The sequence below is a fragment of the Micromys minutus genome (assembly GCF_963924665.1).
Source record: "Micromys minutus genome assembly, chromosome: 9".
Taxonomy (NCBI): Eukaryota; Metazoa; Chordata; class Mammalia; order Rodentia; family Muridae; genus Micromys; species Micromys minutus.
Window position 1 is genome coordinate 57,277,365 of NC_137978.1, and position 17,818 is coordinate 57,295,182.

Sequence of the window (17,818 nt, forward strand, 5' to 3'; positions counted from 1 at the left end):
ATCCAAGTTTAATCCTCAGAACCTGCAAGGTGAAGAGAATCTTCTCATACAAGTTGCTCTCTGGCCTTCATGTGCATGCCACAGCACACATGTTCACAAGCATGCACACACATACACATGCATATAAAATTTAAAACAATTAATACACACACACATACTCACATTTGTCTATTCTTTGTGTTGGGTATTATTTTGGTTTGGGTTAAGCTTTGGTGCGTGCGCGCGTGTGTGCGTATTAGAACGATCTACTCAGAAACAGAACGGCCAGAGTCTTTTCAATGACGGAGTTGCAATGAATGGAGTCACAGCTGACTGCAGCACCTCTAATCTCCGCACCCACTGGCAGGCAGCAGGCCAGACACAGCAAAAGAAACAAATGGCCAAGCGCCAGGGTGGGTGCACAAAGCCAGGAGCCTGTGTGCTCCACAGAAGACAGGAACAAAGCTTTGCCTGTGGCCCGAGAACACTCTTAGTGTTCGTAGGAAGTCTCCAGATAGGCCAATTGTCAGGAAGCAAGAAGCTCAGGCCCAGCATCCAAAGCAGATCCCAGAGGTCGAACCCTATGGTGCCACTCACAGATCTGGGGCCATGGGGAAACTACTGTGGGCCTTTGCATCCTCGTCCATCAGGAGTAAGTGAGATATGAACTTTGAGAAATTAGATTGGCATTAGGGGCACAAGCGACGCTTTTAAAACGTTTGCACTAGTTGGGTCTTTTTTAAGAGTTCTTTTATCATTTTAAAATTTTTACTACATATTTTCACGTGCACCTCAGCGAACGCCCATGGAGGCCAGAGGACAGCTTGCAGAAGTTGGTTCTCCTTTTAGACAAGGTTTCACTTTGTAGCTCAGGCTGGTCCTGAACTTATGATCCTTTTTCTGCCAACCACTGGAGTACAGGAATACAGGTAGGGATGGAAGCCTCCCATGTTACACAAGCACTTTACTGCTGAGCTCTGTTGATCTCTAGCCAGATAGCCAAGGAGGCCAGAAGAGGGCATAGGATCCCCTGGAACTAGAGTTATGAACAACTGTGAGGTGACAGGGTGCAGCCACCCTTCCACCATCTCCCTGTTTCTGCCACATCTCCAGCCTTGCCGCTGGCCATGTGCTCCTGACCCTGGCATCCAGAATCCTGCCCGCCCCTGTGTCAGCTTACCCAGAGCTGGCAGAAGCCTGGGATCTGAGCAACACAGTGAAAGTCTTAGCCTAGGTCCGGGATAGAGTGGGAGTGTAGTTGCATGAAAAATACCCACCTGAGTGCTCAGGGCCCTGCAGGTTAGGGGTACGGAGTAGGTTCAAAGGAGCCTGTCTACCTGCTTCTCATGTCTCCAGCCCTAGCAGCCAGGCCTGGACAAAGAAAAGAAGGTGCTGTCGACAGATGTTCTGTATTAGAAGAGGAGGTGTTTTATAGGGGGTTAAAATAGTCTGGGGACTTTGCAGACTACTTTTCTGTATCCTGAAGGAGCCACACACGCCCTCCCCACAGGGGTCTCCACCCATCCGAAGTCTGCCTCTCCCTCTGTTTTCTTTGGCCTGGCAAGCTGCCCAGACTGATTACCTTGTTTGGCTCATGTGCCCCAGGCATTCTCCAATTGGAAGACCCTCTAGACTGCAAACCTTTAGGTAGATTCTCAGACTTTTCAGTGTGGAACTCACTATTGAGCTGGGGCAGACCCCAAACTCATGATCCTCCTGCCTCCGGCTTCTGAATTACTGGTTTGCACTACGACATCCAGCTCAAGGTAAACTTGGGTTGTCCACTAGAACAGATCTTTTTCCAGACCCCATTCATTCAACTCCTCTGGCTTGTTCTGTTCAGAGTTTAGGGGTAGCTCTGTGTATCTGGTGAGTGTGTGTGTGTGTGTGTGTGTGTGTGTGTGTGTGTGTGTGTGTGTGTGAATGTCTGTGTGTACTGAACATTTTCAAACTCTGTTCCAGAGCTAAAGAGCTGAGCTAGGCTGGGGGCTCAGTGATAGAGCCCTTGAACCAGCCACACCCTGGTTTTCATTCCCAAAACTGCAAAGAATAAAATAAAATAAAGGAGCTGGAGATGGGTGAAGGGGCAGAGTGACTAAGCAGTGGGTGCCAGTACTGGCTTCTAGGATTCAACTTCCCAGATGTCAGTCCCTTCAGAGGGAAGGGAGCACTGCAGGTCGCTGCCTGCCAGGAGCATGGAGTTATCCCAACACTAAGCAAGGCTCCAGGCCTGCCTATCTATCTTAGAGGATACTTGGAGTCCCAGTTGCAGTGGTGACAGGGAGAAAGCTTTGTAAAAGAAAAACTCAGCCTTCATAGCTGGGTGGGAAACAGAACAGGCTCCGTGGTTCATAAGCCACTAGCTGCCTCAGGACCATGTAAAACTAACTCATTAGATTGTCTACTGGGTCTGAGTATGCAAGCTCACACATGTATGTGAATGGGAGTATGAATGATGGTGTGTATACACCCCGTGGCCTGAGAAGGACTTGGGATGTCTCCTGGTCCTCTCTGCCTCGCTCCCTTGAGATGGGGGTCCCTCATTGGGCCTGGAGTCTGCTGCTTGCCAGCTAGGCTGACTGGCTCGCTGCCAAGCAAGGATCCACCCATCAGCTGGCCCTGCCCACTTCCACCCCTGGACCTGGGATCACAGGAGCGCATGAACACATCTATTTTTTTACATTGATACTGCTTGCACAGTGTCCTGAGTCAGCTTTCTTTTGCTATGATGAAATATAACTGAGAGCGACTCGGGGAAGAAAGGGTCTATTTCGATTACACTTCTACGTCGTACTCTGCCATGGAGGGAAGTTAGGACAGGACCCTAGAGGCAGGAGCTGATGCAGAGGCCATGGAGTGGTACTACTTACTGACTTGCTCTCTATGGTTTACTCAGCCTGCTTTCTTATAGCATCCAAGCCCGCCAGGCCAGGGATGACACCACCCACATGAATCACTAATTAAGAAAATGCCCTGGAGGTTTGCCTACAACTTGATATGAAGGCGACGATTTCCCCATTAAATTCTCCTTCCCTCCGATGACTCCAGCTTGTGTCAAGTCGACATTAAAGCTATCCTGCACACACAGCCAGTGCTCTTACCCACCTAGAAATATCTCCCCCATCCCTAGACAGCCTACTGCTAATCAGAAGGCCAACCTCTTTTCACTGTCTTGAATTGCAAACCAGGAAAGTTGGAAGGCAGCTCATCCACAAGGTTCAAACTGGCTCTCCAGGAGGGTTGTTTCTTGCACCTCCCTAGCTGTGCCCAGCCCCAGCAGGGCTGAGTCATGGAAAAGTGAGTTCAGCTCACTTCTCCCATCAAGCCCACAAAGGCTCCTTTCATGTTGTCAGGAGGGGAACGAAAGAAGTGTGGGGCCCTCCACCCAAGGCTGGGATGCAAAATTTCAAACTTCTCTCTAGAGTTGGAAACTCTATACCTCCCGCATCAAGGAGACAGAATGGACAAGTACCAAGGGAGAAAGGGGCACATATCCCATACTACACCGTTCTTACTGAAACCAGCCGACTTCAGTTGTGCACCCTTAGCCGGGTGCTCCTCCACCCCTGTCTCCCTGGGAACTGAGGTGTGGAGAGGGCGGTGGATAGAGACAGTAACAGCTCATCTCTGCAAGGCAGATGCTGGAGAAAGCCTTAAGCTCACAGACACTAGGACCACATTCTGATAGTATACCAAGGGCCATTCGGACTCTAGATCTGAATGTTTCTTTTGGAATTGCCCGGGAGATTTTTGTCTGGTTGTTTGTTTTGCTTGTGTGTTGGGGGGTTGCTTTTCTTTTATTTTTGAGTTGTTGCTGTCATCTTTGCTGCTACTGCTGCTGCTCCCCTCTGACTCCAACTCAGGATCAGGGAGCAACCTGAACCAGTTACTTACATCTGTTGGGCCCAATGACACCCATCTCCCCAGACCATCCAGGAAATTAGGGTGTGTATAAGGCACGTGTGAAGGTCCATTGGGCTTTACGGTGTCTTTCCACCTCTGTCCCAAACACACAGCTATGGGACATGGACAAGCTGGTCTGGCATCTGAACTGAATAGGATGAGCATGTGTAGCTGAATCTCGGGGTGTTAGTGACATTTGCTAAGAAAGAGGTAGAGAAGAGGCTGTGATCTTTACACGTCCTTAGCTTTGCAAGGCTTTGGGTGTTAGCCTTAAACGGAGAGAAAGGCCTAAGCAAAAAGAATAATAGTTCATCCGGCCCCACCACGGTGTTGAAAACTCTAGTAGCTTAGAGGTGCAGTGTCCTATGATAGCCACTAGGTGTCTCCAAGGATAATAGATGAGGGCAGAAGCTGTGCAGCCTTTTGGGGTCTCCCCTAGTTGGTGTCTTCTACAGAGGCCTTAGCCAACAGTCCGACTGGCGCCAACAGTCCGACTCTCCCTGGCTGCCATTTCTTTCCTGATGTTTTATAGACCTGGAAGATGGGGAGAAATGGCCACCATGGTGAGGTGGGATCTAACGAAGGCAATGGCCAGCCCTGCCGACAGTCATTTTAAAAGAAGAACAGAGCCTGCAGGGACTCCTCATTGCGGTCCTTGGCCAAGCCTGTCCTCCACCTCTCTCCTGCCTTCTTGCCAGAGCGGGGTGGGATAGGAAGAGAAATTAGGGCTGGATTGAATCCCTCCCTCCTGTACTTCCTGGCTGGGTAACCTGGGAACTGGGATGACAAAGTCCCCAAAGCGAGAGGTCAGCGGGAGGGTGGATTGTCAGACCGATCACAGGAGAGTGGCTTCCTAGCCCCTTCATCCCTTTTGCTCCGCCAAAAACTGGGAGTTCTCGTGACAACCTCTCCCCCAGAACTACAGCAGTTGACAAAAGAGGAGGTGATCACCACCTCCCCAAATCAGCACTTCTCAAAGGGGAAGCCAGAGGAACTCTCAAAGTTCACACCCAGGCGGGGAATAGTAAAAGCACAGTTAGTTAGTTCCTTGTGCACCCAGGGCCTGCTGGATCAGTCTTTGGGGCTGAGGCCCAGGACTCCTAGCCTGAACACGTCCAGGGCTGGAAAGGGCTGCCCCAGATTACAGGGCAGGCTCCCTGGCTGTCTCTCCCTCTCCCGCCCAGGGATGTGCAGAGGGGGCGGGTGGCAAGTCTCAGCACTTTTAACTGAGCTTGCTTCTCATGACTCACCTCCTAGATTTCCCGCAACAGGCAAGTCTAAATAGTTGGGTCCCGCCCTCCCAACAGGGAGACGTTCTTGCAAGGGATGGGCAAGAGGTTACAAGGTGGGTGCCACACAGGTCAGCGGAGGAAGGGCACCCAGAGAGGGGCCACTGAGTGAATTGAACGGTAGCATGGGTTTGAAGACGTGTTGTTTACGGGCTTTTGTTATTAAGGAAATTGCTGTCAGTCAAGGTAATTCTAGCCCAGATAAGCAATAAATATGCTCCCAGCTAATCTTACGGGGATTTTATTGGCACCTGGGGTTAAAGGTACCCTTACCCCTTTCTCTCAAAGCAAAACCCTGCCTCAATGTGAGAGACTTCACGTGGATACAACTTCGGGTGTACGCTCTTTGAAAGAAAGAGGGAATCCGGCAATGATGAAACGTAACCTCCTGGTCCTACCTGGAAGTAGGAGGGTGACCAAGTGACCTGGAATGAACTCTTGGCGACCGGGTTGCAAGCTTCCCCTCGGCTTGCCCCGCCGCTCTGGGGTGGTCACCTGGCCCAGGCTGGGAGGAATGTCTGATCCAGCAAGCTGGCTTGCCAGAGTTGGTTGCAGCGTGTTTGAGTTCCGGCTGCGAGCCCTCGGGGACTAGGGCAGCAAGTCCCAGCTTGCAGAAAAGAGAAGCGAGTCCCAGGAGAGTGCGAAACGCGGCGAGACCGGGGGCGCGCCCAAGCGCGTGCCCCGCCACGGCGCAGGGGGAGGGGAAGTCGCCGCAGCCACTCAGAGGCACGGTAGTGAAGCCTCCCAACAACTTTAACTGTCAATCAGACTTAATGGGGTATTAAAAAAAAAAAAAAAAAAAAAAAAAAAAAAAGGAGGGGGCGCCCTTTCGGTCCAAGCCGCAGCAGCCCCGCGAACGAAGTAATACGGCGGTGCAGACCAAGGCGTCCTATCCACGAGTACTCCACAGTCGGGGCCCGTCCAAGTTGGAAAGAACAAAAAAAGAAGGCAATAAATACTAAAGGGGAGGGGGAAGAGAGAGAGGGAGCCACACCGAGCGGCAACTCCCAGCCCGGGCTGCAAGAGAGGGAGGAGGGAGCCGGAGAGAGCGGGCGCGCGCGAGGGCGAGCTGTGCACGGGAAGAAACTGACACCCGGACCCCCCACTTCTCCTGCACGGTGCTGGCAATCAGATCGCGTTTAAGCAATTTCCTGAGCCCAAGAATAGCAATGAGTCGGGAGACTTTCGCGGACTGAAATTGGGAGCTGCAATCACTCCCCAGGTTTTGTGTGTGTGGTGTTTTTGTGTGTAGGTTTTTTTTTTTTCACCCTTTCTTTTTCTGGAGAAAGTTGGAAGGGGGGGCGCTACAATTGGGAAACTGCTTTTTTGTTTGTTTGTTTTTTTTAATCTTGCACTTTGAAACCGCGGACTGTAGCAGTGTGCGCGCTTGTGGTTGGTGCTTTTTTTTTTTTTTTTTTTTTTTTTTTTTCCGTCCCTGGCCTTGCCTAAACTCCTCTGTCGGTCTGTAAACATTACCTGTGAATTTCCCAGCAGAAACGGCCGTTGGGGCAAGAAACTTCTTGTTAAAACTTCCCACCCCCAGACTCCCCTCCACCATCTCACCGTCCCAATCTTCCGAGACGCTTTTTTTCCTCTCCGCCAGAGGAGAGTTTATCTTTTTTTTTCTTTTCTTTTTTCTTCTTCTTCCCCCCCCCCCCCCCCCCCCATTTTTCCTCGCCCAGTCCTTTGCATCTGGAAAGAGATCAGTTCAAGAGTGGCCAGGTGGGACGCCTCTTTTTCCTTATTTAATTTATTATTGTTTGGGGGTGTTTTCTTTCCTTTTTTAATTCCTGTTTTGCTCAGTCCGGGGAGTTTTGTCCACCGCCTCCTACCCCCTCCCCTTGTGCCCGGCTGCGCCGCGCGGAGGATGTTGTGGAAATGGCTGGGCGCGCTGGTAGTGTTCCCTCTGCAAATGATCTATCTGGTAACCAAAGCAGCTGTGGGACTGCTGTTGCCCCCCAAGCTTCGGGACTTGTCACGGGAGTCAGTCCTCATCACCGGCGGTGGGAGAGGCATCGGACGCCACCTCGCTCGGGAGTTTGCAGAGCGTGGCGCCAGAAAGGTACGCGGCGTGGGGGCGGGGTGGCACTGCGACACCTGGAAGTGGGCGATGAGGGTAAAGGGACCCTGGCGCGCGGGGAGGTGGGGGCGGTCATGGGGGATGCTCCCACCTGCTGCGGGTGCGGAAACCAGGGCCAAGGATCTGAAAGTCTTAGGCCACCCTCTCCTTGCATCACCTGGGACTGCGAAGCAAGTCGGTTTCAACCTTCGTAAATTTCCCGGGCACCGGACTGTTTTGGCAGGCCCTGAGCAGCTCGGCTCCCCTGGGATTGGTATCTCACTGGCTATACCCCTACCAACTACCATACCTAGGATACCCACCCATTCTGCCGCATGACTCCCACTCTAAGGTGTAGTGCCCACCCTCCCTCTTTTGGCCGGTACCCTGCTGAGAGCGGGGTGTGCGCGCCCCTGGGTAGAGCTGGCAGCCAAACCGCCTGCTAGCTTGCGCTTGGTATTTTGCTTGGCAACTCGCTGCCTAGTCCCAAGCTGAAACGTTGCAGCTCTGCAGGGACATGGGGGGTGGGGGGGGCACTCGGTTCAGATTTGTAAAGAAGGGAGTTGTCGTGAATGGTCTGGCCTGGCTGAAAGACTGGGAGGCCCAGGTGTTTAAAATCCTGAAAGAGGAGTGCGGGGGTAGCCAGCCTCTGATAAAGAGCCCTTGTCCTCACCTTCAACCTTGACAAACCCCCCCCCCCGCGCCCTCTTCAACGAAGGGGGGATCCTTCTCCACTGGATTAGGAGGTGGCACTGTGCCCCACTGACCACTGCCTCTTATTATGTGGGTGACACTAGTTCCCCTTGCTCCAGGTTTTGGAGACGTGGTGTGGCAGAGCACTGGAGGAAGGGCAGCTGTCACCCAACTTAAAACTGCAGACCAAGCTGACTCACCCAGCGGCGAGAGCAATGGAGAGGGATTTGAGGCCGGCAGGCCGGGCTGTCTCCAGCCGGCCGCGGAAGACGAAGAACAAACTAGGGAATTAGTTTGAAATTTAAACTGTTGCTAAGGAGGGGGGTGGGAGGACCAGGCTAGCCAGCTGATCTGACATGGAGCCGCATACCTTGGGGATTAGAGTAAATACGCTCGGTGGAAAGCCAACCCTTCATGTAATTCCAGGTTGCTTTTGTTTTGTTAAATACTGCCCTGAGATTTACAATTCCTTCGGTGGCTGGGACTGAACTTTGGAGTCTGAACCGCCATCCAAAGCTGATTGCCCATTAACTCTTCCCTGGCCAGGCTGGTTCTAGCACAGCTGGGGCCAGGGTCCTCCAGCTGTCCAGGGCTCCTCAATCTCCTTGGGTGGTTTGGACAGCTGTTTAACCTTGCCTTTGGAAGGGGAGTTCAGAAGTGTTTTTAACCCTTGGAGTGACTAAATTAAGGGGGGGAATAAGGGTCGTTCTCATCAGTTTCTCTTCTTGGAGGGAGAGGGGAATCCCTCCGTGGAACTCTTCCAAAGCACTTTGTGGAGGGAGACCAAGAGGGCAGCGAAGGGAACCCTCGAGGAGGGGGATACTTGGTGACAGTTGCTTATGCTTGACACAGTGTGTGTCTTAGTTGCTGGCTCTGGTCCTGCCTCTCTTTCACTGTTCTAGTGGCAGACTGCAGTAGCTTATGAGAAAGGCTTTGCCAATCTGGAAAAACTTGACCAACTGTAAACAATCCTAAATTAAAGGCAGAAGTAGGCTGGGGAGGGGGGCGGCGACGTGAGTGCAGAGTAGATCTGACAGGTTCATACCCTGGAAGGCACAACCCCACCTACCTTGGGAAGGACAAGCTTTCCAGGAAACAAGCCCAGGCTGATGAGAAATGGACCTTTAATTGGTGGCAGGGTAGCCCAAAAGAAAATCAGGGTGAGGGGGGAGCCTGGGAAACTCCTGGTGCCATTCACTTGGCTGGCAGAATAACTCCATTCCCCTGAATTTATAACTATTTGCAGTTACTGGAGCCAGTGCATTCAGTAAGACCTTCTCCAGCTATTTCTATGGGAAGGTGGACCCTTATCCTCTTAGCTGAGTGTAACTGGGGCCAGTGTATGGACAACCCCCAGACCCAAGAGTGGTTTATGCCCCCCGCCCCCCCCCCCCCCCCCCGTGAGCTTGACAGCTTGACAACAAAGGGTTGAATGCTGTGGGGGTTAGAAGTTTGCAGTTTCATTGATGGGCAGGGGGAACACAGATGTGACCTGGGCACTGGGGGTGGCCCAGGAGTGTGGGAGGACGCCAGGAGAGGTGAGTGGTGGCCCAGGTGTAAAGGGGTAGTCACCAGCACCAGCGTGGTGAAAGTAGAGGCTGCCACTGAGGGAGATCCCTGCCTGCCTGAATGCTGGTGAGATTGAATCTAGGAGAGATTCCCTAACTGGGGAAAGGAAAGAGGCTCAGAGCCTTCTGCAAGCAGCTGGCCTGTCCAGAGGGGGTGGGACAACCCAGTTTTCCATAATGACCTTGAGTTAAGTAGGATTTTCCATATCTGTAGACCATGGGGAGCCTCAGAGTACAAAGCTGACCCAAATAAAGGGTTTCTTTTAAAAAAAAGAAAAGAGAGAGAAGATGTGTTGCATTTGTGTGTGTGTGTGTGTGTGTGTATGCATGTATGTGCATAGACAGGTGCTTGGAAAAGGCAGATGTATGATCCCATAGAACTGGAGTTATGTAGGTGCTCAGAACGGAATCCTGGTCCTCTGAAAGAGCAACATATATTCTCAACCACTGAGCTATCCCTCCAGCCCTTAACAGTGACTTAAAATAACACTGATGTCTGGAGTTCAAAAGTTCTTTATTGCAAAACTGCTCTCTCTACCCACAAGACACCAAGATGAACAGAGACAAAAACAGTAAACCCTAGGGACTCAGGGGCAAAGTCTGTTCTGGTTCATCCCCTGAGCAAAACTTTGTTTGAAAATTTGCCGCGGTCCCCATAATTGCTCCCCACAAAAAAGTCAAAACTCAGGCCCATCCTTACATCTGTAGGGTTAGCAAGGTTTTAACAGAAGCTCTTGATTGACGCAGAAGGAAGATTTATGGGGAGGGGGGATTGTTTGCAAGAATTTGGGTACCTACACCTGTTGGTCCAGCTAGAGGCAAGAGTCCATACACCATGACTGAATTCCTATAGAAGCAAGAGCAGCAGGTCATGTATCTCCACTGAGGGCCCAAGGTCCTATTTCAGGGAGGCAGTATAAGAATCAGCTTGAGTTGCATCTGCTTCTGTGTCACTGCATTTATAGCCCACGTGAGTGTGAAGCAGCTACCCAAGGCCTGGCCTTCGGGTCTATTTGTAAGTTTCATTCTATTCCCTTCCTTTCTGTGCCCCCTCTTCCCACTCCCAGTGCCTAAGGTGGCTCATGCCCCCCAGTGCCTTGACTAGAGGCCCAGTTCAAAGCCTGCCTGTGGCATCTGGCAGGTGACGATGGCACCGCTCTGGGCTGGCATCGTAGGTGGAAGGCAGGTAGAGATAAACCAAAGATTCCCAAAGACGCAACATCGCACCTAGATGTTACAGCAAGGGCACAGATTAGCATGTGGCAGCTTCCAGTGGCTTTTGTCATAACTTTACCACATGCCAAGTAGCTTGTGACAGGCGGTGTGTAGAGAAGCAGAAGGGACAGGACCTTGTCAGTGGTTGTCTCAGTCTTTCCCACTAGTCATCAGAGTGATGAATGAAAGGTTTTGGCAGATACACTGTTCCCCCATTTCTAGTATATTCCATACCCACTTCCAGCCCCTTCAACAATCCCTTGCTTGCCACCAACCACACACTTTGAGAAAGCAGTCTCTGTACTTAAAAGAAAAAAAGTGTCCTTCTACCTAGGAAAGGGATCTGGTTGACGCAGTACTTGTAAGTCATCTCGAGAGCCATGTTGCTCTCTCTGACGCAGAGGGAGACAGTTGGGTGGAGCTGAGATTATCTGGCTCAGAAAGAGAAACTCTGGTTGTGAAACTGGGCTTTGTGAATCAGGGGTTCGATGATGATGGCTTCTAGTAAGTCCTTCACAGTTGATGGGTACTCCCTTGGAGAATTTCAGGCTGGTGAGATGTCTCAACAGTTAAGGGGACCGATTGTTCTTCCAGAGGACCTAGGTTCAATTCCCAGCATCCACATGGCAACTCACAACTGTCTGTAACTCCAGTTTTAGGGGGTCTGACACCCTCTTCTGGACTCAGCAGCAGGCACTGCTGCATGTAGTACACAGACATGCAAACCAAACACTTGTACACATAAACAAATCTCAAAAGCTGGGAGTGGTTGCTGCCAACATTTAACATAGAAGATAGCCCTCCCAGCATGCCCTCACCAGGACCTTGGGCAATTATGGCTTGCCTTTGTCCGGGTTTTTCAGGGTACAGTAGGGACGTATAACTAGGCAGGCTCATGTTCACAACCTTCACCCTCAAGTTTAATCTTGATAACTACGAGTTTCTAGAAATGCATACTGATATTTACTTGGACTCCTGGCTTCTGGTGATTCTTTGAACTGTCAGGCTGGCTGTGATCACCTGCGTTACTGGCAGTGTGAATGACTGAGGTCACGTGCATGATTACGGTCTTAAGCATGACTGGCATTGTCCGCAACAGTCATCCCACCCGAGGCTGTAACCCTGCTGGAGAGGGAAGAATTACGTGTGGCTGTGACAACATCTGGAGTATGGTCACGAACACGCCTTTTTTGCATCATTGTTTTGGGTACACTCGATGGCTCTTGGACGCAGGTGTGACATGTAGCTTGTGTCCAACACGAAGATGAGGTTGGGACAAAGGCCCTTTACTAGAAGCCATCATCGTCGAACCCCTGATTCACAAAGCCCAGTTTCACAACCAGAGTTTCTCTTTCTGAGCCAGATAATCTCAGCTCCACCCAACTGCCTCCCTCTGGGTCACAGAGAGGTCAGACAGGAGCTATTAAGTCCTGGGGCCTAATATACTGAGGGCTCTGGAGAGGGAGTGTGGCGAGTGGGGCGGGAGTCTACAGGATACAGGCGGGATGTTGATAAGCCCACTTATTCAAAGAACCAAGTTGTATTTAAATACAATGGGTGGGATGCTTGCCAAAGGGTCAGGCTAATTTTAAGCCAGGCTTGACAACCCAGGTTTATAATCCTAGCGCTTGAGAGGAGAAGCACCCAGATCAGGAGAAGCTCAAGGCCAGCCTCTGCTACATGGCCAGCCTCTGCTGCATGCAGTATCACTTTGGTTTGTTGTTTTTTGTTTTGTTTTTGGTTTTTGGTTTTTTGGTGTTTTTTTTTTTTTTTTTAAGATCTACTTACTTATTTTCTGTGTATGTGTGTGTGCCTGAGTGTTTGTAAGGACACCATCTGTGTAGAGGTGCCTTGAAGCCCAGGACTTCAGATCCTATGAAACTGAAGTTACATTACAAGTGTTTGTGGACTTCCCTGTTTGGCAACAGAACCCTAGTCCTCTGTGGGAGCAGCAAGTGATCTTAACTGCTGAGTCATCTCTCCAGCCCCCATAGCAAGGGCTGAGCAGGTTTGAGGCCATCTTTGGCTACAGGAAGCTACCAACCATCCCCTAAAAAGGAGTGACCAGCTGGAGTGGTACATCAGAGATGAATGGCCCACTGTTAAAGAATTGTAACTAGGCTCTTAGGTCCAAAGTCTGGGTCCTGGACGCCCTAGAAAGTGAAGGTTGTCCAGCCTTTCTCAATACACCAATTAAACAGTACTAGCAAGTACTAGCAAGCAAGCCCATCTTTGGGGTACTGTTATGGGGTTGGCCTATTAAGTAAAGAACCAGAGATATGCATAAGTAAGTCCTGGTCACGAAAAAGGGGGGTGGGACAGGCAAGTGTCTCTCTTTAGGTCATGGGATGAGCCCTCGCTCCCTCCCGGGAAACCTGAGACCACCAAGTTAGAGCCTTACATTAAGACATAATGTGTGACCTCTGAACCTGAAGGGACAGAAAGATCACTATGCAGGGAGGACATTTTTAGGAGACTTCTGGAAGGTGACTTGGGGGATGCATTAAAGCTCTACTTCTTCCTGGATGATGACCCCATGGAAACTAGATCACAGAGTCTCCCTTTAGTTACCTTTCCACTTTCAATGTATTAGCATCTTCCAGGACCACTTGTAGCTGGGGGTGAAGGTGGGGTGGATCCTTTCTCCTCCACTCCACCTACTAGAAAATGTCAGTGGCTCTGTTACTTTTACCATGAACCTCAATACTGCTATATTGGTTGGCTCTGGTTGCCACGGCAACCAGGCCAAGGTATTTTTTTTTTTTTACTCCAAGATGGGCAAGTAACTGTTGAAGGTATAAAGATTTGATCAAAAACTCATAGAAACCTTTAGTTACTTATGAGTGAAATGAATGCCCATCCTTGAGGGCAGTGAAAGCCAGGATGTGGAACCCATGATTTTGGTGAGCCCAGAGTCTTAGGTTACCATGGCAACTCATTATACTGTGGCTGTTGTTTGACAAGCCTGTTCATCAAAATCCTTTAAGAAAGAAGAGGCCTGTACAGGCTCTGGCTTTTCCCACTGACCAGTTAGGTGTCTCTAGGTCTGACATGGTGAATGATACTTGGTACTTTATGAATGACTGTTGTCTGGATAGACACAGGACCCACACTCCCTTGCTATTAAAAACTCATGTTTACTGAGTACCTACTACATGCCAGGGGCTCTTCTAGTCACTTCACACATGGCAGGGCCACTATCTCCTCATAGTAACCTAGATAAGTCACTTTACTTTTTCTCACTACTGTGGCAAAATACCTGACAAAAGCAGCCTAAGCTGGGAAGGGTTTATCCTGGCTCACAGTTTGAAGGTGCACAGTCTGTCATGCTAGGAAGGCATGCTGGCAGGGGTGTGAGCAGCTGATCATATTTTCACAGTCAGGAGAATTCTGATGCTCAGTTCAGTTTCTCCTTTTTATTCAGTCCCGGCCCCAGCCTCTGTTCAGTGTGGGTCTTTCTAGCCCAATTAGCATAGCTAGATATTTGTCTACTGGGTGACTGTAGATTTTATCAAACCGACTGTTAATGTCCAACTGTCATACCTTCTAATGGGACGACCATGTTGTCTTCTCCTGACAACCAAGACTAGAAGAGAGCTAAACCTAAAATCAGCCAGCTGTGGGCCAGGATGGCTCCACTGGTAAAGCATGAGGCCTGAGTTTATAGCCCCAGTACTATGTAAAGAGCTGAATGCAGCAGTTCACACTGGAGGGACAGACCTGCAAACCCTGAGTCTTGCTCACCAGCCAACCTGGCCTACTTGGTGAGCTCCAGTCCAATGAACGTCCCTGTCCAAAAAAAAAAAATTAAATTAAAAATGAAGTTGAGATTGGTAGAAGACAGCCAGTGTTATTTAACCTCCGGCCTCGCACACAGAGACACAAAGTCATAGCTCCTAAAAGGCCCCAGAGTGTCTGCTCCTAATATTACCTTTGCTGCCTCTCATTGCATGGAAGAAACTGCTCGCAGCCTCCCCGGAAGGTATAAAGTGTGTGTCTCTAACAGTATGTGGTCTCCACTGGTCAGACAGCAGCAGCGCCAGCTCCTTTGGTAGAGTCTGGAGGTGTCCTAACTCTTGTCACGATTCTGGGGTTGGGTACTTCAGATTTCGCTCCCACGCTCACAGAGTGATATGGAGCTCAGACTGCCATCCACCTACTTCACTCGCCACCCTACCTTTATTAGGCAGACTTCCCCGCCATGAGGCTGCTCACACTGCCCCTTGGCCATCCTCAGTAGAAACTGCCAGAGGACCCAGGCCTCCTGTGTCAGCTTGTCCTCCTAGGCTAGCCCAGTACACTTTATCAGGTCATTTGCTGACACCCATGGGCAAAAAGGGTGAAAGGGACTTCTCACTGTTGAGAGGGGACCTCTCCATAGTTAGTAGTTCAAAGGGCCAAAGTGAACAGCCACCAGAGTGGCCCCATGGCCATCTATGGAAGGTATAAAGTTACTATGACAGGCTAGTAGAGGAAAGTATTTGCTAGGTCAATGTCCAGGGCCATTTTTGTGAGTGTGAGATCTGCTTTTCTTCTGGCAGCCTCAGGCCCTTGAGCAGGTAGTTCTGAGGTACACAGCCAGCTCCCCTCCTACTCCCCCCAACTCACTCCCAATCCTCTCACCTTCTACCCCATTCTCTTACAGCTCTTACCACCTAGCACACAGTAGCCTACAGCCTGACACTTGTCACAGACACACTGAAGGTCACCATGTGGGTAGGGACAGTGTGACCACAGAGGGCAACTTCACCTCCACGTGGACAGATGGTGCTGCCAGACACACCCACGTGTGGCCTTATCTACCCTGGGCCCAACCTCCCATGGCCTCAGCTAGCGAAGACCTAACCATGTGTCCTGCCTATCACAGCCACTTCCGGATGAGCACTCAGTGGAGCGGGGGACCTTAGGGACAGCAGGGCACAGGTTCTGCGTGGGCTGCATGGGCTCTCCTGGGGCCTTTCACCTTGGCTCTGGCACAACTATTATCTCGCATCATGCATGTGTACTTCTCAAGGAGCAAGTGTCATGAAGCAATTCAGATTTTGGGCTCAGGAGTCAAGAACAGCAAAGTTCACAGGTTGACTCCTCTGTCTGCTCACCAAGTTGCCCCGGCAAGTTGCTAAACCTCCCTGATACTCACTTTCCTTCACCGCCAAATGGAATTAAGTAAGATAATTTGTGTAAAGTTCAGAGCTCAGGGTGAGTGATCAGTAAGTGTCGACCACAATGGTGAGGCTACGGGCCAGAGACTGGAAGGTGGAAACAGTCTGTGTCCTTTGAACTGATGCTGATAGGTTGCCGTAGGTTGCTATGCTGTTGGTCCTGGCGGGCGCCCATGGACCATGCTTCCCATTTCAGTTTCCATGGTGATGCTTCCGGTGCTCAGGAACTCAGTGCTTTCAGAATAGTGCACACTGTCTCTGAAGGGGTTCTGGAGATCAGATGCCCAGCCTGAGACTCAACTACAAGGTGTCAGAACCTTGTTCCTTCTGGAAGCTGCTTCCTTTCCGAACCCCTCACACACACACACACACACACACACCACAGTTCTTAGTTATGACCCTTGTTCAGGCTTTCCTCCATTCCAGAGTCCTTGAATGTATCTCTGCCTTCCACCTCTGCCTGAGACCACATCAGTCTCCCTCGTTCATTCAGCAGCAGCCGGAACACAGAACCCATACATCACGCAGGCTTAGCAGGCACTGTGCCAGCTCTCTGTAGCCCCAGCCCTTCCTTTGCCTGCTTCTTAAATTTATTTTCTTTTAAACTATGTGAATGTGAAGAAAAGGGTATGTGCATGGGAAGGCAATACCCATGGAAGCAAAATTAGGGCGTCGGATCCCCAGGAGCTGGAGTTACGGGTGATTATGAGCCACCATGTGTGTGCTTCAAACTGAACTTAGGTCCTTTGCAAGAGTAGTTTGAGCTCTTGACTGCAACACTGTCTCTCCAGCCCTCCTTGCCTGCATTTGAGGCAGCCTGTGACTGTGTATGCTAGCTTGAATAATCCAGGATACTCCATCTGAAAACCAAAGAGGTCAGCATATTCAGTTCCCTGGGCCTTTCACCCCCTTTCCCCATGTAAAGTAGCATGTACATAGTTTGGGGGATCCAAGATGACCCCTTGGGGACTGGTTTTCTGTTAGTCATCCCCTTCTCTTTGTGTAGACCTTGGTGTTCTTATCTATGAAATGGGCATGCTTTGCCCAGTCTCCCAGAGATTTTGGGGGAGCTGCATAATGCCTAGGCTCTCTATCAGGTGCCTTGACTCACTTAGCGCCTGTTACAGAAGCCACACACAGTTTTGGGGGCTGGAAGATTAGCAGTCCCAGCAGGCTGTAAACTCACAGGGGAGAGCTCTCCATTGGGGAATAAAATGCAAATGGCTATTAACTGTGTCCTCTTGAGCCAAGGAAGAGGATCCCCTGGTCTCCCTGAAGATTCTCCACAAGAGTAGACTGTGGAAGGAAAGGGCATCTGGAATTCTATGAGGACACAGGGACCTTGTGGATGTTACCCAAGTGTGGCAAAGGGCCAGGCCTCTTCACCTGCACCTACCAGGGGAACTGGAGCAGCTGCCTTTGTGACACCTTAGTGTGAGAGCAAAAGCCTAGCGGGATGGGTGTTCTGATGGACAGGTAGAGCAGAGAGGGGGCCACCATCTTTGACCCCACTATTAAAAAAATACTTCCCTCATCCTGAGCAATGCCCCGAGCATTGTTTGGTATGGTCCAAGTAAGATATAAGGATGCGGTAGATGTAGCCACTAGCATCAGGAAGCATGCCTAGGAAGGGATGAATGGGAGGTGACGGGCTGGCCACAGTAGAGTATCCAAGAGAGGAGAGGAAAAGGCGAGGGATGAACCCCCGAGCTGGTAGCTACAGATGGGAGTCTGGACTTGATCTGGAGCCGTAGAAGGTTTCCCACAGAAATGCATGACAACGGGTTAAAGGAAGGTGAGAGGAGTCTGACCATTAGTAAGCACTGTGGTTACTTGTATAGGGCTGGTCCCCGGGAAAAGCCCTGCCCTTCCTGATGCCGCATAGCTACACTTCCACTATCCTGTTCCCTGCAGGATGTGCTGATCCAGCCACTTCCTGCTGTGAGGCTC

General features: G+C 50.6%; 1 protein-coding gene across 3 annotated transcripts in view; it reads left to right on the forward strand.

The window, feature by feature from the left end:
* Positions 1-6,612: 6,612 nt before the first annotated feature.
* The window catches only part of DHRS3 (dehydrogenase/reductase 3), a 34,631-nt gene continuing 23,425 nt past the window's right edge, over positions 6,613-17,818 (forward strand). Inside the window, exons 1-2 of one of the 3 annotated variants that reach the window (XM_080921018.1) lie at positions 6,853-6,893; positions 7,109-7,233. Coding sequence is in view for 1 of the 3 variants with exons in the window: in XM_080921017.1 (XP_080777143.1) it covers positions 7,039-7,233 (195 nt within the window). In the remaining 2 variants the exon portion in view is untranslated. Of the gene's footprint in view, positions 7,234-17,818 lie in introns of all 3 variants that reach the window. The other 2 variants (XR_013975125.1, XM_080921017.1) reach the window with 2 other exon arrangements.